Source organism: Elgaria multicarinata, chromosome 2 (assembly GCF_023053635.1).
Source record: "Elgaria multicarinata webbii isolate HBS135686 ecotype San Diego chromosome 2, rElgMul1.1.pri, whole genome shotgun sequence".
NCBI lineage: Eukaryota > Metazoa > Chordata > Lepidosauria > Squamata > Anguidae > Elgaria > Elgaria multicarinata.
The window spans coordinates 175,608,612-175,628,930 of record NC_086172.1 but is presented as its reverse complement, the minus strand read 5'-3'; the positions used below and the strand labels follow the sequence as shown (position 1 = coordinate 175,628,930).

Sequence of the window (20,319 nt, the reverse complement as noted above, 5' to 3'; positions counted from 1 at the left end):
ATTCATGGAGGAGAAGGCCATCCGTGACTACTGCTAGTCATGACAGCTACATGCAGGTTCAGACACGTACAAACTGTTATAGAACCACACTGGGAGAGGGATATTCCGTCACGTTTTATTTCTGGGCTTCAAGGAGGTGTCCGGTTGGCCACGGAGAGAAACAGAACTCTGGACTACACAAGCCCTTTGGTCGGATCCAACAAAGCTCTTATGCTGTATCATAGAACAGTAGAGTAGGAAGGAGCCTATAAGGGGCCTATAAGCTTTTGATGTGCACCACCGCCTGTTTACTGATCTTTGCACTGGTCAGAATCATAGAATAGCGGAGTTGGAAGGGGCCTACAAGGCCAACGAGTCCAACCCCCTGCTCAATGCAGGAATCCACCTAAAAGCATTCCTGACAGATGGCTGTCCAGCTGCCTCTTGAAGGCCTCTCGTATGGGAGAACCCACGACCTCCCTAGGTCATTGGTTCCATTGTTGTGCTGCTCTAACAGCCAGGAAGTTTTTCCTGATGTTTTGTCGTGCTGCTCTAACAGTCAGGAAGTTTTTCCTGATGTTTTGCCGTGCTGCTCTAACAGTCAGGAAATTTTTCCTGACGTTTTGTCGTGCTGCTCTAACAGTCAGGAAGTTTTTCCTGATGTCCAGCCAGAATCTGGCTTCCTGTCACTTGAGCCCATTATTCTGCGTCCTCCTCTGCGTGACAACCTTTCAAGTATCTGAAGAGTGCTATCATGTAATTTAGCCAAGCCCCATTACATGTTTATCCACATCGTTTGATAATAAATCATTTAAAAATTAGCTCCCTTTAGGAAATCCCGTATCAAACACACAACAGTACAGTCTGTGTAATAAGCATCCCTTTATTCGCCGACACCATTACAAAAACTGATTACAATAGCAACCAAAAAAAAAAAAAAAAGGAGAGACAGAGGAGGAGGAGTGTTTACTTGAAGGTGGAAGTCAAAGGCTGCAACTCCCCAAAATCGTTCTAAGTAAAACAGCGTAGACCGTCAGTATTAAAATGTTATTGTTCGCTGCTGCTGCTGCTGTTACCACGTCAGGTGTGTGTGTCTGAACAAGTTTTACTGAGCATAGCAAAGATAAAAGGTTACACATTTACTGTAGCTCCAGGAATGTAAAGCTCTAATTATCCAAACTGTTTTTTTTTTAATTATTTATTATAAAACTAAAACTCTGGAGGTGTCTGCAGAGTCTTCTTCTTCATCATCTTGTTTAAATCAGTAGTCTAACAAGGAGTAGAAAAGACAAAACTCTGTTCAGTGTGTGACGAAGTAGAAAGGGCGAACACATAAATAAGGCTTTCATTTGGCAAAATATAAAATACAGGGCCTTCTGCTACCCCCATAATTAACGATCTCCCCATGATTTCATTCTGCAAGTGAGAAAAAAACAGAACAAAAACAGAAACAAAGATAAGCTCAGAGGTTGGGAGAAGAAAACTGGTGCAAAATATCTTTAATTATATAAACAGAGGAAGGAGTCATAACTTCAGAGAAAGTATTGTTAAGACATCATTTACGTTGATAGAAGAAAAGAGAGGAGAGAGGCAAAGGGCCAGAAGTCCTTAAGGCAGCCTCCCTCAACCTGGGGCGCTCCAGATGTGTTGGACTGCATCTCCCAGAATGCCCCAGAGCTGGCTGGGGCATTCTGGGAGTTGTAGTCCAACACATCTGGAGCGCCCCAGGTTGAGGGAGGCTGCCTTTTAAAGCTTTTTATAGAAATCCAGGCTTTTATGAAGACCCCCGCCCTGCCCCATTCCACTATCCATCATGGGTGGAGGAAAATGGTGAGCCCAAATTAACAACAACAACTGAATATTCAGAGCCAGTGTTGCCTAGTGGTTAGAATTTTGGACTGGGAGTCGGGAGATCTGGGTTCCAATCCCCACTTGGCCATGAAAGCCCACTGGGTAACTTTAGGCCAGTCACGGACTCTCAGCCCAGCCCCACCCCGCAGGGCTGTTGTTGTAAGGATAAAATGAAAAGGAGGGTTATGTGTGCCACCTTGGGTTCCTTGGAGGAAAAAAAGGTGGGCTATAAATGTAATAATAAATAAAATAAAATAAATGGTCAGTTCAGAATCTGAATGTCAAAATTTGCTTTTGTGGCAATGAGCAATATAGAATCATAGAATAGTAGAGTTGGAAGGGGCCTCTAAGGCCATCGAGTCCAACCCCCTGCTCAATGCAGGAATCCACCCTATCAAAATATACACACAGTATGAAAATCCACACCCCAGGCTGTCCTGACTTGAAATACTGATTTCAGAGTTTGCATTTACAAAAGGGACTTAGAAACGGAGACCAGCCCAAGGGCCAGAACAGGCACTCTCCTTCCTCAGAATTCGGGTTTTTGGCTCTTTGGAAACAACCCACCGAAATCAGAGTTGGGGAAGGCCTGTGGAGGTTTTCATCTACAATAAGGCAGGGGAGAAGTTGCCCCCCAGTTCAGAGATGCTTTGCTGCGATTCGAGCCCTGGCTTTAATTCACACAGAACAGGTGGCTCAAGCAATGAAGCCAAGTTGCACTGTGCCGAGGGGGGGGGGGAAGCAACCCGTTCCTTAGGATTTAGGGATGGGAGAACGAGCCACGTTCAAGCTAGCTGAGGTTCTTCCATCCGCACCTCGAGGCTCGTTTCGCCTCGTTCTCGTTCCTGAATGCGAGTGCGAATTTTCAAACACAAAAAGATATGTGCAATTTTCCTAGCACGCTCTCCAGAGGGGCATAGACTCTCCCCGCACCCCCGGCCATAGGCTAAAGTCTTGAAATGCTTTAGTGGCGTGGAGAAAGTGAACTTGTGCAGATGCACACTTTTGAGCGAGAACACAAGCTCGGGGAATTGGGGATGTCTCCCGAGAATTACGCTCCTGCTTACGTTCACATTCACGGGAATGAAATTCTCGCACAGGGCTGCCAGGGTCTAACCCAGGGGAAGGATTCCTTTCCAGTCAAATAGGGCGTTCAGTTCAGACTCAAAATACGGAGCCACCTAGCAAAATTCTCTACATGCAGAAGAATGAGGCAGCAGAGCAGGGGGCGAGGGGGGGGTACTGGATTCATCCTGACGGCCGGATTGTCTCCAGGGACCCCCTCCTGAAGGCTCTGCCCCAAAACCACACCTCCTGACATGAGCCAACCCCTTTCTTTTCTCCTAGCACAGAGAGGCACGGAGCAAACCCCGCAGAGAGAGAGAGAGAGAGAACCCTTCCTCGGTTGCACCGAGGGGCACAGAACCACTGCTCCCTGACTCCTCCTGCAGAGAGGCGCCTGGAGAAGCCGCCAGCCTCGCTCTTTCCTCACCTTCCTCCATCGGGAAACGCCACGGAGGAGTGCCGCGGACTCCACCTAAGGGCACCGGCTGAGGCCTGAGCCAGCTTTGCTCCCCCTTCCCTGACTGGGGAAGACACGGGAGGAACAAAGCGCTCTTTGAGGAGGAGGCACAGTTGTTCTCCTGCCTCCTCTCCCTTGGAGGGCCAAGTTCCCCATTCCTGTGGAGGCCAGAGATGGCGTAGTGGACTGTACCACTTCAGACTGGGGTGTAAGAATGTTCCCCGATTGATATGAACCACGACACCCCCAGCACAGATAGGAATGCGTTCTCCCGGAGGTGCTATTTTACATGAACATTCCACGGTGGCATCCCTGCCTGCAGCCCAGAAGTAGCACGCTCCACCAGACCCCCTCGCTTGGCCGCCATGTGGGGACCGGGCTCCCACCCTCCTCTCCGCCCTGCAGTATAATCCCCCTCCCCACGGCCCAGGAAAGGCAGGCGGCGGCTTCCGAGGAAACCCTCCTTACCTAGGAGCTGGTAGTGTTCTTTTCCCTTTGTGAGCATTTGGCCGACGGACGCAAGCAGCTTCTTGAGATGGGCCACGTCCTGGCTTAGGCTCACGGCGATGTTGAGGCTTTTATCGGGCCCTGCCTGAAACGGGAGGGGGGAGAGAGCAGTGAACAAAACGCAAGGCATCGAAATCATAGAACCATAGAATAGCGGAGTTGGAAGGGGCCTACAAGGCCATCGAGTCCAACCCCCTGCTCAATGCAGGAATCCACCCTAAAGCATCCCTGACAGGTGGTTGTCCAGCTGCCTCTTGAAGGCCTCTAGGGTGAGAGAGCTCACAACCTCCCTAGGTCACTGGTTCCATTGTCGTACTGCTCTAACAGTCAGGACGTTTTTCCTGATGTCCAGCTGGAATCTGGCTTCCTTTAACTTGAGCCCGTTATTCCGTGTCCTGCACTCTGGGAGGATCGAGAAGAGATCCTGGCCCTCCTCTGTGTGACAACCTTTGAAGTATTTGAAGAGTGCTATCCTGTCCCCCCTCCATCTTCTCTTCTCCAGGCTAAACATGCCCAGTTCTTTCAGTCTCTCTTCATGGGGCTTTGTTTCCAGACCCCTGATCATCCTGGTTGCCCTCCTCTGAACACGCTCCAGCTTGTCTGCGTCCTTCTTGAATTGTGGAGCCCAGAACTGGACGCAATACTCTAGATGAGAGGTAAATCACGGGAGGGAGGGGGCAGCGGGAAGCAAGGTTCAGCGCCAGAGTTTGGGCTCAGCCCTCGCAGACGCTTCTCCCGCTTCCACGCCACGGCCATCCTCCTACACGTAAACTCCAAAGCTCCCTCCTCGAGAGCTCTGGGCCAGCACTCAGCCGTGACGCTCCTCAAGAGCAGAGTCCAAAGCACAGGCAGGGGGTCTTTAAGTCCCCCACCTCCCACCCCAATATGGACAGGGGTGTGCACAAACCCCAGAGGCAGAGGGACAGAGCTGCAGGTTCTCTACACTGGGTTCCGTCTCAATTTAAATGCATAGGGCAAAGGTGGGGCTTACGCTACAATTCAGGGATGGGAGGGAACAAGAATTGTTCAAGATTGCCAAAATTCTATGACCTGCACTTCAAACGTTCCGTTGGGCTCCCTTTTGGGGCTCGTTTCAAAAAGCTACACTTCCTCCCCACCCCCCACTGACTGAAGCGTAAAAATGTCTTTGTTCAGGTTTTGTTTTTTAAAGCGATTTCAAAATACGCATTTTTAGAAATATGCATTTTTTTCCAAGTGCGATCGTAAGTTTGGGAACGTGCGAACGTTTTCAAGTAACTGCATTTGCAGGTTTGCAAATGGGCCACGTTCGGATGGTTCGCGAAACGAAACTTAATTCTTGGACACGTGTACCAAAATATTGGTTGGCTTGCCAGTACGTTACCACCCTGCCATCTGCTGGTAGGACAGGGTGTAACACATGGCAATTGGCCAGTTCTGTTCATCTAGACTTGGGCAAGGGATCTACTTAGTTTTTCACTAGAACTCCAAGATCCAGCAGTCAGAGTCTGGTGCAAAAGATACACCCGTGGAATTAAAGCGTTTCCGAGCCCAGAAATTTGTCTTTGAGGACTAGAACGTCCACACATAGACCTGCTCCAGGTTATTCAAAGATATCATGTTTTATCCTGGTTGTGCTTTTTATACTGTATTTTGTAATTGTGCTTTTAACCTGTTGGTTGTTTTATTATGGTTTTAATTTTTGTGAACCTCCCAGAGAGCTTCAGCTATTGGGCGGTATAAAAATGTAATAAATAAATAAATAAAATCATAGAATCATAAAATAGCAGAGTTGAAAGGGGCCTACAAGGCCATCGATTCCAACCCCCCGCTCAGTGCAGGAATCCATCTTAAAGCATCCCTGACAGATGGTTGTCCAGCTGCCTCTTGAAGGCCTCTAGTGTGGGAGAGCCCACAACCTCCCTAGGTAACTGGTTCCATTGTCATACTACTCTAACAGTCAGGAAGTTTTCCCTGATGTCCAGCCGGAATCTGGCTTCTTTTAACTTGAGCCCGTTATTCCGTGTCCTGCACTCTGGGAGGATCAAGGAGAGACCCTGGCCCTCCTCTGAGACCCTGGCACTCTTCAAATACCTTTCAAGTATTTGAAGAGTGCTCTCATGTCTCCCCTCATATCTCCCGATATATTCATGTCAGTGGCATAATTTACAGAGGGAGTGGGGTGGGAGTCGTTCTGTTCCTGTCGCTGCTATTATTAATCAACTGGGAGCCAGAAATCTTTAGACGATCAGTTGCAAATCTCCCAGAGATCTACCTTCTGCCTGCCCCTGATCATGCATAAACCCCAGGCCCAAATAAGCAAGGGGGCACCACCTTGCCATGTGTCACCTGCAGACCTCCAAAAGAGGCTCTCTGATGATGGGGCATGGCTTGGGCCTCAAGTCGAGGCATAAAAAGATGCCAAACAGGGAAATCCATGATCTACCGCAAGGGCCGGGTTGCAGCTCCTACGTTCCTGGGTGCTTTGATGGTCATCTCTCTGTTCTCGCTTGTGGTGTTTTTTCTAGACAGACATAACAGGCATTGCCGAGTCATGCTGTCTTTTACAGTTTCAGGAATTTCCTGACAATTGAGCACATTTTAAGTATGATGTTGGTGTGGATGTATTTTGGTAGGCCCGGTTTCTGGAGGTTTTCTGTAGTTTTTTGATGTGATGCCAGTGACTGATGTGACTAACGGGATTATTATGACCTTTTCCTGTTACCATAGTTCTTTGACTGCCATGGCCAGTGGTGTATATTTTTCTCTCTTCCGCTTCCTTTTCAGTAATATTTTTGTCATTCAGTATTGCTGTCGACGAGGTATGTGAGTTTTTCTTTTTTATTTATGACAGGTCTGGTCAGTTGCAAAGTATTGCCTTGTCCATATGAATTGTTCTGTCCCAGTATAGTCTATGATCTGCATTTTCCAAGATAGTTTCAGGTGAGTATGTATAGTATGGTGTAGGTTGTCTGATGAGGTTGAATTTGATGGCCAGTGGTTGAATTATTTTTGCAGCTGTATGTACCTGTCCATATATTTCATTCCTATCAGAATTTTACATCCTCCTGTTACATGGTCTGTTGTTTCTTGGAACTGATGACATTTCCTACATAAATCTGTTGTTACACTGTTATCTTTTATGATTTACTTTTGGTAGTTCTTGGTATCTATAACTTGACCCTGTATTATTATTATTATTATTATTACTACTACTACTACTACTACTACCTATTTCTTCGATTCTAAGACGCACTTTTTTCCTCATATAAACATCTCTAAAAATGGGGTGTGTCTTAGAATCATGGGGGGGCGGTTTCTGTTGGTGGTTCTGAAATTAGTGTGCGTCTTACAATCGATGGCGTCTTACAATCAAAGAAATACATTATTATTTATTATTATTATTTCTATACCACCCCATATCCAAAGCTCTCTGGGCAGTTTACAAAAGATTTGAGACACAGCGATTCTAAAGTTACCAGTTAGAAGACATTGTGCAGTTATTCTGTTCCACCCATCCTTAACAGATTTTCTGCGGTTGAAAAAAAGACGGGGGAAGAGATCAGGAAACACGGGAGGGTTACACGTGGATGACAGCACCTGGATCACCCCGTAAAATTCCATGACCGAGGCATGGGTAAATGCCTCGTCCACAAACACCCTCTTTTCTACGGGTGGAGCCCAAGTGATGCAGAGCAAGTCTCAAATGCCAAACCTTCCAGCTGCTAGTCCTCAACTGCAGGTAACGCCACATGATGTTTCATTCCCATCCCCTAGCAAACACTCACCGTCTGTGAGCAGACGTCGCTGTTCTCTATCACGTTCGTGTCCCCAGCAGCTTTTCCTATTTCCCTTTCTAGAGTCAGCAGCGATTCCTGGGCCTTAAAGGAAAAGCAGTAGATTAAAATATATTCACAGTTTAATAAATTGCAGCACTGTGCATCACAGTGGGCTATACCAGGAGTGCCAACCGCAGGATTTCCAGGGCAGGGGAGAAAGGCAGAAGGCCGACGATTTTTCAGTGGGGAAAAGGCTCATCATACATTGCATTCCTTGGAGCCTCCAAAGGAGAAAGATTAAGGAAGCCCGTGTTCACTGATAAGCTAAAAGCTGATATCAATGTAAAGGATGAGATGAAACAAGCCATGGTGTGCATTAATCCGTCTTGATTGGCTGTGGAATACAAGTATTGATTGTTAATCGCTGTTCCCTCATTGAGGTTTGGCCTGTTCTGGATTGGTTCCGGCTCAGCTTATAAATGGTATGGTAGCAGACTCTTATTTGTGACTGACGCTGGTGATTTATATCGAAATGTTTCAACTTTTAAAATCTGTGTGTATGTGTGTGTGTGTGTGTGTGTGTGTGTGTATAAATGTGTGTGTGTACACACACACACACACACACATTCACACACACACACACACACACACAATGTTTTTAAAGCTATAACATTTATATATAACATTCTCCTCCTCCCTCCCAATCCCCTTTCCTTTTGTGTCATGTTTTTTTTTAGATTGTAAGCCTGTGGGCAGGGACCGTCAAGAAATATTTTGGTAAGCCGCCTTGAGAGCCTTTTTGTCTGAAGGGCAGGATAAAAATGCTTAAATAAATAAATAACACTTTAAATTTGGTTGTTTGTTTCATTTTTGGAGTGCTCTATCGTGCTTATGGCATACATATCGGTTGATTACAGTTTTAGGTGAACATCTAAAGATAAGACACTTGCGAACACGTGTACAACAGTGGTTCACTCCAGTTATTATTATTATTATTATTTATTTATTTATATAGCACCATCAATGTACATGGTGCTGTACAGAGTAAAACAGTAAATAGCAAGACCCTGCCGCATAGGCTTACATTCTAATAAAATCATAATAAAACAATAAGGAGGGGAAGAGAATGCAAACAGGCACAGGGTAGGGTAAAACTAACAGTATAAAGTCAGAACAAAAAGTTGGAAAGCTACGGTTGGCTACAGCCAATCAAGAGTAAAGGTGGGCGGATTTATCAGGTCTGTTTCAACAGACTTTCGTCTTTTCCACCTCCAAGTCCATTCTGTGTGGGTTCCATCTAGATTTTGGGGTTTTTTTAATGGCGGAAAATCCATACATATCTTTGGACAGACTTTAATATATCATAAATTAAGTAAATGAATTCTTTAAAATGCATGGACTAAAATGTGTTTCTGCAATGGGGTTTTGCACATTTTTCAAATGCGTGCATTTTGTCGAACGCATTTCTTTCCTTCTGCGGAATGCATCACAAGCCCAGAAAAGTACAGATTTCCAACCATAAATAGCACCTAATTCCGTGTTTGGTTCTGGGTGGTGTGGATCTGTAAAATAAAAACCCCAATGGAGTGAATCTCTGACCCATCCCTACTCAGGAACCATAGTTTCCAGAACAGCAAGTACAGAACTTAAACCAAATGTCACCAACCTGGTTATCTCCAAATGTGCTGGACTACAACTGCCATTATCCCCCCAGCTAGCATGATGGGAGTTGTAGTCCAACACATCTGGAGCCACCAGCTTGGGGAAGGCTGGGTTAACCCACGTGAAGCAAGTTTTCCAGCTGTGCATTTGAAGGGATTTATTTCATTTAGAAATTGCCCTGCTGCTCAGCAAAGTCACAGCTGCCAAATACACCCAGAATTAACCAGAGGTGAAAAAAGGCCACTGGAAAGATGAAGGGTGGGGTGCCAAGCGAGTCTCCCTGGGGCGGGTGCTCCAAAGGTGAAGCCCCGTAACTGATCCAGGACACGGAACAATGGGCTCAAGTTACAGGAAGCCACATTCTGGCTGGACATCAGGAAAAATTTCCTGACTATTAGAGCAGTACGACAATGGAACCAGTTCCCTAGGGAGGTTGTGGGCTCTCCCACACTAGAGGCCTTCAAGAGGCAGCTGGGCAACCATCTGTCAGGGATGTTTTAGGGTGGATTCCTGCATTGGACTCGATGGCCTTAGAGGCCCCTTCCAACTCTACTATCCTATGATTCTATTAAAGGCCCTTTCCCCAGTCACAATCTGCCTGATTTCTGATGACGGTGACAGCCAGGGTAGCATCTCAGAAAACTACCTTAATATCCAGATGTGGGAGAAGGCAATCCTTCAGGTACCCAGTTTACAAGGGCTTTAAAAACGAGCACTAGCCACTTGAATTGAGCTTGGAAACAGACCCGTGGCCAGGGAAGCTGTTGGAGAACCGGTGAGGTACGTGTTCCCCACGGACAATCCCCTGTTCTTCACCTAGAAGCATCATTTTGAACAGATGTTTCCAAACAGTCTTCAAAGCACAGCCCCACTGCACTGAAGTAGTCTAGCCTGTAGGTTACTGAAGTGTAGTTAACTGCGACCAGGCTCTGTCCAGGAGAAGTCACAGCTGGCGTAACAACCTGAACTGGCACTACATGTTCCAGTGACAAAGCCGAATCTATGAGCACCATAGAATGCTGACATGGCCCTTCAGGGTGGAATGGAACGCCGCCCAGAATGGGTTGACCACCTTCTCCCTGGGCAGGTAAACCATCAACAGCACAAGGTTCCAAGTCCTCACCTTAGGCAAGTCAACAGCTAGGCACTGCCTCTCATTCTGATCAGTTTTGAGTTTGGATAACGTCTCGTTCAGCTGGGTTTTCAGCTGTAAGAGAGAAGACAAGGCCAGTTGAACACATCCTCCTTGGGTTAGAGCAGCACTTGGGAGGAGAAAGAGACAAGGACACGTTCACACACACACAGTGGAGATTAGTCAAGCGTGCTACAAAGAGGATCAGGTGGTGAGAGATTCCATCGGCAGAGTAGATGGAAAGGAATAACAACTACAGAAGCCTGAAAAAAGGGGAGGGATGTTAGAATCAGTCAAAGAACCCTAAATGGATTCCTGATCAGTTTTAACGCCAGCGTCACCAGTGAATTTGCACGAGGCTTTTCACAAATATGCTTCTATTTCATGGTCGCCGGTGATCGGCTTAAGGCCTACGGAGGAGCAAACTGACCAGATCCATCGACATTTGGTCTGACATCATCTTCCCAGGGACTGGACAGGCTAGCCAATGAACTGGTTAGGACTTCTAGCATCTTCATAATTCTATCAGAACTTCTAGCACCTTCGTCATTCTATCAGAACTTCTAGCACCTTTATTATTCTATTAGAACTTCTAGCACCTTCATCATTCTATCAGAACTTCTAGGACTTTCATCATTCTATCAGAACTTCTAGCACCTTCGTCATTCTATCAGAACTTCTAGCACCTTCGTCATTCTATCAGAACTTCTAGCACCTTCGTCATTCTGTCAGAACTTCTAGCACCTTCGTCATTCTATCAAAACTTCTAGCACCTTCGTCATTCTATCAGAACTTCTAGCACCTTCATCATTCTATTAGAACTTCTAACTTCTTCATCATTCTATTCCTATGCATTTGACCCTGCTTTGTTCTCTCCGAATCAATGGCTCTAAAGGCATCAGGATCCCCTCCCAAAAACTGAATATCTGGTCAGTTTCAGAGTTTTTCCAAAGTGCGATTAAATACGATATCTACATGTGAGGACACACAGCACTCAAACTATATTCTCCCAATGGGAATGATGGAGAGTGCATGTGTGTGTGTGTGTTGGGGGGTGTATTTCCACATTCAAGATGAACCTGAAACTTAAACGTTCCTTTCCCCTGACGGGGCTCGACCTTTCGTTCTTGGTTCTGGAAGACTCACGAAAACAACGCCGCAAGTGACATGAATCCAACCTGTTCCTGGAATTCTGAAAAAAGCCATGCAATATATGGAAGCCATTCCCAACAGCTGCCACGCATTACAACTCCAGATTGTTCAGCTCCGGAAGAGGTTGGCTGCTCTGATCTTTCCTTTACGCTCTTCTCCCACCAAGCAGATCTGGCTTTTATAACCAGGAGGAGCTCCAGTCTCCGCCAGGATTTTCGAACCCTGGACAACTGAGATGGAGCCTCCAGTTATTCCCTTTCTTCCCATAGAGTACGATCTTTGATGGCCTCAGCCTCCATGTTCAATCAGTTTCGATGGAGACAGAGGTTGTATCCAAACTTTGTCCAAGTTAAGTCCCACGCATTCCAATAGGTCTACTCAAAGAAAGACTAACGTTGGCTATAACTCAGAAGGACTAGCCCTCCACAAGCAGGTAAGCGACATTGCGCCGTGTTCTGTGTCACTTGCATATTCCAGAGTTTTACCCTTCGCCACATGGACTTCCTTTAAGAGGAATGTGCACTCCAAAACAGACCCCACCCCAAACCCTCTAAGGCCCTGTTCAGACAGCACGCTAAGCCACGGTGGTTAAGCATTTTGAGCTAAGCATAATGGCTTAGCATGTCGTGTGAACCATTCCTAACCATGGCGACTACATAACCAGAGTTTAAACACGCTCACTATCCATTGCTGCAAAAGGGTTAGCAGCCTAACCATGGCTTAGCGTGTTGTCTGAACGGGTCCGAAGACTCTCACCGGTCTTGTCTAATGCCTAATTTAGATCAACTGGCAATTCCACACCACTAGCCAAGCCCACTCCTGTGGGAGCAGTTTTCCGAATTCATAAGCTATGGGAACATGAAGGCTTGAAGGTAAGGAGGATGAAATAACGCAGGACGCTTAAGCACTTGTCGCGTTGTTATTCAGAGGCAAGAGAAAGGCTGTCAAAGTGGTTGCAGTGGACAAAGTCTGAGCTGAAGGGGTTAGCAGACAGAGAGGATGTGGAAAGGGTCCTCCCCTTTGGAAAACACGCACTCAGCGGAGGACAAGGCCTCTTACCAAATTCAACTGTTCATTCTGCCTTACTGCTTCAGAATATGAATCATCAAGTTTTTTCTGCAATTCAGTCAACAGATCTTTGAGCTGAAATGAAGTTGGTCAGAGGCTTTAGGGTGCATCTCCTTGGGTCCCGTATCCCGTCCCCCCGCCGCCCTTTCCCCCACGGCTCCTGCTCAGTGTGTCCATCTATCCTGACATCGCAAGCAAAGAAACGCCCCAGCTCCTTTGCCGAGCAAGCGGGTCGCTCTTGGGCCGAACAAATTCATGCTCGGGTGGGCGGGGGACGGAGGGAGGGAGGGAGGCCAAAATGGCGGCCACATTTCAACGGGCGGTTTACCTCTCGGACTTCCAAAACGTACGTCGACCGCTCGACTTCTGCCTTCTCCAGTTCGTGTTCCAAATGCTCTCGCTCCTTTTTCAGCTGCGAAAAACACGAAGCCACAAAGTTATGCAGGCATTCATGTCGCTTTCAGATGGTTCTACTTGTTCACTTCAAACTAAGAATAGGGATGTTGCGGGCATCCGATACAGGGGGTGGAGTCTCACACACACACACACACACAGAGTCGGCTGGGTGTCTGTGGACCCTGCCAGCCGCCTGCCCCCAACTCACCGCACAAGCTGCTGGAGTGTCCAGCAAGTGGCATGCCGCCGCCCATCCTGTTAGCAAGCCACCATTTTGTGTAAAAATGGCAGCTCGTTATCCTGCGTACAAGGTCTTTTACGGAAATGGCAGCAGTATAGCTGCCATTTACACAATTACAGGTGTGAATTCACACCTCTAAACTGGCATAAATGGCATCTATATGGCCGCCATTTGCAGAAAAGACCTTTTTACGCAGGATAGTGAGCATCCATGGTTGCGCAAAATGGCAGCTTGCTAAAGGGACGGGCGGTGGCACAGCACTTAGAATCATAGAATAGCAGAGTTGGAAGGGGCCTACAAGGCCATCGAGTCCAAGCCCCTGCTCCATGCAGGAATCCACCCTAAAGCATCCCTGACAGATGGTTGTCCAGCTGCCTCTTGAAGGCCTCTAGTGTGGGAGAGGCCACAACCTCACCAGGCAACTGATTCCATTGTCGCACTGCTCTAACAGTCAGGAAGTTTTTCCTGATGTCCAACTGGAATCTGGCTTCCTTTAACTTGAGCCCGTTATTCCGTGTCCTGCACTCTGGGAGGATCGAGAAGAGATCCTGGCCCTCCTCTGTGTGACAACCTTTTAAGTATTTGAAGAGTGCTATCCTGTCTCCCCTCCATCTTCTCTTCTCCAGGCTAAACGTGCCCAGTTCTTTCAGTCTCTCTTCATAGGGCTTTGTTTCCAGACCCCTGATCATCCTGCTTGCCCTCCTCTGAACATGCTCCAGCTTGTCTGCGTCCGGATGTCTTGCCGGATGCCCCGGCGGCTCCAGCAGGGGGTGAATCCATCCATCCCTGGCTGAGACATCAGCCATCTACTACTAAACATAAGAAGGACATTACTCCCCAGCACCAGTGACGCTTGGAATACTAGCCAAAATGTTGCATCTTGATTGGAATAACGCCTGGTCCATCTTTCAAGTTACTTCCTCGGAACTACAGGTGGGCACGAATCTGTAACGCTCAACCCTGACAACTTAAAATTAGGTGACGGAATTTTCATATTGCAGCGGCCAAGTTTAAAAATTCTGAACGAGGTGGTTGCTATTTAATCTACAGTTTACAGATTATGCCAGATTCAGACAGAACCTAGTTCCATATCTTGGCTTACTGGGAGTCCTTAAACCAATTTCCCATAGCAAACTGAGGTTTAAGAAAGCAGGAAGCCTTCACCAAAGCCAGGTGCATGAGAGGAGGAGAGAGGGAAAAGGAGGGTCTAATAAATTATGGTATCTCGAACTGGGATTGAACCCGGCCATTCTGCGCTCATAACCAATTTGGAGTGAAAACAATTCCAATGCGGAGATAGATGAAACAAAATGAAACGTACGGAATCAACTTCTTTGATTTCTTCCTTTAATCTTTCTACTTCCTGCTCCAAAGGAGTGACCGTGGAGCGCATCTGCAATTAGATAAATACAGACACCCAGCATTCAGATGGTTAAGGCAAGAACTTTGCATTCTATTATTATTATTATTATTATTATTATTATTATTATTATTTATTTATATAGCACCATCAATGTACATGGTGCTGTACAGAGTAAAACAGTAAATAGCAAGACCCTGCCGCATAGGCTTACAATCTAATAAAATCATAGTAAAACAATAAGGAGGGGAAGAGAATGCAAACAGGTACAGGGAAGGGTAAGCAGGCACAGGGTAGGGAAAAACTAACAGTAGAAAGTAACAGTAGAAGTCTGCACAACATCAAGTTTTAAAAGCTTTAGGAAAAAGAAAAGTTTTTAGTTGAGCTTTAAAAGCTGTGGTTGAACTTGTAGTTCTCAAATGTTCTGGAAGAGCGTTCCAGGCGTAAGGGGCAGCAGACGAAAATGGACGAAGCCGAGCAAGGGAAGTAGAGGCCCTTGGGCAGGCGAGAAGCATGGCATCAGAGGAGCGAAGAGCACGAGCGGGGCAATAGTGTGAGATGAGAGAGGAGAGATAGGAAGGAGCTAGACCGTGAAAAGCTTTGAAGGTTAACAGGAGAAGTTTATAGTGGATTCTGAAGTGAATTGGAAGCCAATGAAGAGATTTCAGAAGCGGAGTAACATGGTCGGAGCGGCGAGCCAAGAAGATGATCTTTGCGGCAGAGTGGTGAACAGAAACCAACGGACTGATGTGAGAAGAAGGAAGGCCAGAGAGAAGAAGGTTGCAGTAGTCCAACCGTGAAATAACCAGTGCATGAACAAGCGTCTTGGCAGAAGAGACAGACAAAAATGATCGAATCCTGGCAATATTATACAGGAAAAATCGACAAGATTTAGCTACTGCCTCAATATGAGGAATAAAGGAGAGCGAGGAGTCGAAGATAAAGCCAAGGCTACGAGCTTCCTTGACCGGAGTAAGCGTAACATCATTGACAGTAAGAGAGAATGAGAGATGAGGAGAAGGTTTAGGAGGAAAAACAAGCAATTCAGTCTTTGCCATTCTTCAAGGCTTTTAATGGACGACTGCTGTGGGCTGTTTTTTACTAGTCTGCTTTCACCGTCATCAATTGGCTTCAGACTGCTCTCGTTGTGACTGCCATTGGATTCATTTGTTATGTTTTTATTGTAAACTGCTTTACATAGAATCATAGAATAGTAGAGTTAGACGGGACCTACAAGGCCATCGAGTCCAACCCCCTGCTCAATGCAGGAATCCACCTTAAAGCATCCCTGACAGATGGTTGTCCAGCTGCCTCTTGAAGGCCTCTAGTGTGGGAGAGCCCACCACCTCCCTAGGTAACTAGTTCCATTGTCATACTGCTCTAACAGTGAGGAAGTTTTTCCTGATGTCCAGCTGGAATCTGGCTTCTTGTCACTTGAGCCCATTATGTTTTCACAAAAGAGCACTGCGCTTCATTTCATCTGTTCTGAATCTACTGCTGGACCATTTCATCAGGGGATGCAGAGTTCTTGGGTTGTATCCATTGTTAGTCCTACATAAAGTAGGCCCATTGAAATGAATGGGATTTAGGTTCGTCTCATTCATTTCTATGGGTCCAGTCTACATAGGACTAATATTGGATGCTCCCTCTTGTATCATGAGAGAGGGTGAAGGTTCTGTATTCACACTCCCCAAATCATGGATCGTTTTATCCCATCCAATTAGTAATCTCTGGTCTAGATTGGAATTGGAAGAAATCAGCCTTGTCAGATCTACTTTGTATCTTTACTAGAACCTCAAGAAACCACAGCCAGAGCCAGGTGCGAAAGACGTTCACTTAGAATGAAAGAACAGGGTGCCTCTGAGCATATTTGGAGCCTTAGAATTCTTTTTCAATACCAGAACTGAACTGAGCTCACAGCCCTTTTGCATAAAGTCCACTCCTGCTTAACTGAAGCGTTCTTCATTTCAACAGTCTCATTTAGGTGGGAAAAGTCATTTTGTTATTGCTATTATTAAACAAATCAAGTGTTGGAAGTGCTTGCAGATCTACTGCAAATCACCCAGTAATCTACCGGGAGATCCAAATCAACTTTCTCCCCATCCCTGTTCTAGATTAGTAACCCTCCAAACATTGTAGCATTTTTTCATACGGAAGGTGCCCTAACATTTTTACTTGCAGCTTTTAAAAAGAAAAAGAAAAAAATAAGATAATAGCTTTTTGGGGAGGATTTTTTCGGCCTTGGTGACTATCTGTATGATGGTCACACCAGCTTCTCAGGGCATCTTTACATTAAGGGAAATTGCGTTGTTTACCCGGGACTTTTCTGCTTCCTGGTTTTTTAGCGTGATTGTTATGGGCTGCATTACACAGAAGGAGAGGGGCAACAAGGGGTTTCAATGGAATACTTCCCTCCGTTCAGTTTCGTTGAGTTCTATTGAGACAGCACCACCTAGTGGCGGAAGATCCTGCGGTTTCCCAGCTATTACCACTTTAAAAGTGGTTCTTTTTATCCCGGGATTTCCAGAGGATTCAGCAGGAGACATCCTGGTTGTTGACAAGATCATGAAATCGACATGAAACCGACTTCCTTGAGTGGACAATCATAAGTGTGCAGTAAAATGCTCATTTAGAGGAGTGCTCAGTATCCGAGAAAACTTCCTTTGTCTAAACAGCAGAGAGGGCTCCTCTCCCTGAACTAGGAACCACTAAGCCCAGATCATTTAACTCTACAGAAGATGATAATGCAGTAGCAGATGGTCTTTGCTAGTTAACACTGGAGTGCTGCTGGCCTCCTCTTGGAGGGTTTTTTTCCTTCCCCATTTGCATCAAGTGAGCTTCAGAAAGCACTCGCTAGATGCATAATCCAAAATCATCTTTCAGAGATTAATTTATACTGATAAAGGCAAGGAAAGCCATGGAAATACCACATTTTAAAAACAACAACAACAACTACATGATTAAATCCCTTGATCTTACTTTGAGAACATATCGCTATTTTTGTATCTGATTACAGATTTGCTAATTCACATATCGCTTGGCTGATTGCTTGGAAATGTTCACGTATTACTATAATATGCTGTATGAAAGAGAGATGGCTGTTCGTTGCTTGCAACAAACTCCCATCGTATGTCGAATGGTTATGCGCTACCTCCACTCTCTGAGGCAATGAGCCTTTGTGCCCCAGTTGCTGGGGAACATGGGTGGGAGGGTGCTGTTGCACCATGTCCTGCTTTGTAGGTCCCTGGTCGACAGCTGGTTGGCCACTGTGTAAACAGAGTGCAGGACTGGAAGGACCCTTGGTCTGATCCAGCATCAGGGCTCTTCTTACGTTCTTAATTTCAGGCATCTCCCTTCTTACGATTCTTTAAACCAGATTTGGACTGGAGAGTCCTTCAAAAAGAAGACAAGACACCTTCAAATTGAGGACTGTCCAGTGGCTGGTTGGCCACTGTGTGAACAGAGTGCTGGACTAGATGGACCCTCAGTCTGATCCAGCACGGCCCTTCTTATGTTCTTATGAATATATGATCCCAGCCTGCTATTGCCTCCTCTAACTGGGAGTAGGACTCCAAAGTCTCACCAGTACCTGAAACCTAGAATCATAGAATAGTAGAGTTGGAAAGGGCCTATAAGGCCATCGAGTCCAACCCCCTGCTCATTGCAGGACCTGGGACCTCGAACCCTACAAACTGAGATGCCGGGGCCTGACTCCCAATTCGTCATCACCATTTATTATATTGTCACAGACCCATTAACGACGCCTGCTTTTTTTCTTTAACAATGGCTGTCCTGCCCACCGTTCTAAAATTACACTGCTGACGTTAAAAAAAAACCTTGTGGTAACCAGGAGTGGATTTTTGCGAGGAAAGGCCATGAGCTTTTAAAAACATACAAAACTAATTTCTATATACAAAATCCTAGAGACTGGTTATATATTGCTTTTTATATTGTATTTTGTATTTGTGTTTTTAGATTGTTGGTTGTTTTTATGCTCTTCATGATTTTAATTTTTGTGAACCGCCCAGAGAGCTTCGGCTATTGGGCGGTATAAAAATGTAATAAATAAATAAATAAATAAATAAATGAGCTCTGTTCCGTCCTGGTATTCAAAGTGAGTCCTTTTGCTTAGACTTCTCCAATCCCATGTCTTTTGCGCCAGATTCTTTATGTGCCCTTTGGGTGCTGGGCCCAGGATACTTGAGAGAGCACCTTCACCCAGACAAACACTCCACAGGAATGAAGGAAGATGTCTCACACCATAGAATCATAGAATCATAGAATAGCAGAGTTGGAAGGGGCCTACAAGGCCATCAAGTCCAACCCCCTGCTCAATGCAGGAATCCACCCTAAAGCATCCCTGACAGAGGGTTGTCCAGCTGCCTCTTGAAGGCCTCTAGTGTGGGAGAGCCCACAACCCCCCTAGGTAACTGATTCCATTGTCGTACTGCTCTAACAGTCAGGAAGTTTTTCCTGATGTCCAGCTGGAATCTGGCTTCCTTTAACTTGAGCCCGTTATTCCATGTCTTCAAGTATTTGAAGAGTGCTATCATGTCTCCCCTTAATCTTCTCTTCTCCAGGCTAAACATGCCCAGTTCTTTCAGTCTCTCTTCATAGGGCTTTGTTTCCAGACCCCTGAGCATCCTGGTTGCCCTCCTCTGAACACGCTCCAGCTTGTCTGCGTCCTTCTTGAATTGTGGAGCCCAGAACTGGACGCAATACTCTAGATGAGGCCTAACCAGGGCCGAATAGAGAGGAACCAGTACCTCACGTGAATTGAAAGCTATACTTCTATTAATGCAGCCCAAAATAGCATTTGCCTTTCTTGCAGCCATATCGCACTGTTGGCGATCAAACGCTTTGCCTATCAAGCCCAGCGTCGCGTGCTCTGAGTGTAAGCTCCTCTCCAGGGACTCGGGCTCTGAGAGACCCTTTCCCATCACCTGGTACCCGATCTTCTAACCTGGAGATGCCAAGGGCTGAATCTGGGAACTTCTGCATTGAAAGCTGGAATTTCGCCATTGGCCTCTGGTTCCTCCCAAAGAAGCTCTTAAAGATCCAAAATCTACTAATAGTTTTATCTGCTATCAAGTTTCATGGCCACTGCAGAGCGGTGCCTCTCCGTGGTGGCCCCCAAATCTTGTAGCCAATTGCCTAATCAGAGCTTATCAAGTCTTGGTCCTTTTAAAGTCTTGTTTCCTTGGAGAAACTTCTCTGTTTAACGTCTCTATTTTGTTTATTGCTTTCTTTTCTGCCTATATCCTCCTTCAGATTTCTTCTTATTTTTGTTCTCCGCCTTAACTATTGCTATGTTGAGAGGCAGGTGGTACATTTTCTAAATAGATAAAACATAACATGGAACTGTGGGAAGACACCTGTTGTCAATAGCTGAACTCTGAGCAGAGTATTCTAGTGATCTCCAAGTAGCTGCACCTTTATTCCAAAATGCAGTGGCTACAAAGGGCTTTTGGGGGGGGGCTGGGGGTGTGGTGGGAGAAGACCCAGAGATGACCCTGAGAGCGGGATCTTCCCAAAATACCTGCTGGAGTTCCTTCTGCAATTCCTCAGTTTTTATTTTCCATTTGCTCTCCTCCTCTTCCACACTCCTCTGTAGCCGCTGCAAGATCCCCTCCTAGTAACACAGAATTTGAGTTACTTCGATGCCCACAGGACACAGCAGCAGGTGGGAAT

The 20,319-nt window shown here is 46.1% G+C and overlaps 1 protein-coding gene across 8 annotated transcripts in view; it reads right to left on the bottom strand.

Moving 5' to 3' along the window:
- Nucleotides 1–844: 844 nt before the first annotated feature.
- The window catches only part of KTN1 (kinectin 1), a 156,325-nt gene continuing 136,850 nt past the window's right edge, over nucleotides 845–20,319 (bottom strand). For 4 of the 8 annotated variants that reach the window (XM_063118172.1, XM_063118177.1, XM_063118175.1 and 1 more), the window contains 8 exons: nucleotides 20,168–20,260; nucleotides 14,590–14,661; nucleotides 12,960–13,043; nucleotides 12,623–12,706; nucleotides 10,403–10,486; nucleotides 7,627–7,719; nucleotides 3,821–3,944; nucleotides 845–1,248 (listed from right to left, as the gene is read on the bottom strand). In XM_063118172.1, the coding sequence (XP_062974242.1) occupies nucleotides 1,241–1,248; nucleotides 3,821–3,944; nucleotides 7,627–7,719; nucleotides 10,403–10,486; nucleotides 12,623–12,706; nucleotides 12,960–13,043; nucleotides 14,590–14,661; nucleotides 20,168–20,260 (642 nt within the window). In that variant the 3' untranslated portion in view covers nucleotides 845–1,240. Of the gene's footprint in view, nucleotides 1,396–3,820; nucleotides 3,945–7,626; nucleotides 7,720–10,402; nucleotides 10,487–12,622; nucleotides 12,707–12,959; nucleotides 13,044–14,589; nucleotides 14,662–20,167; nucleotides 20,261–20,319 lie in introns of all 8 variants that reach the window. The other 4 variants (XM_063118176.1, XM_063118178.1, XM_063118180.1 and 1 more) reach the window with 2 other exon arrangements.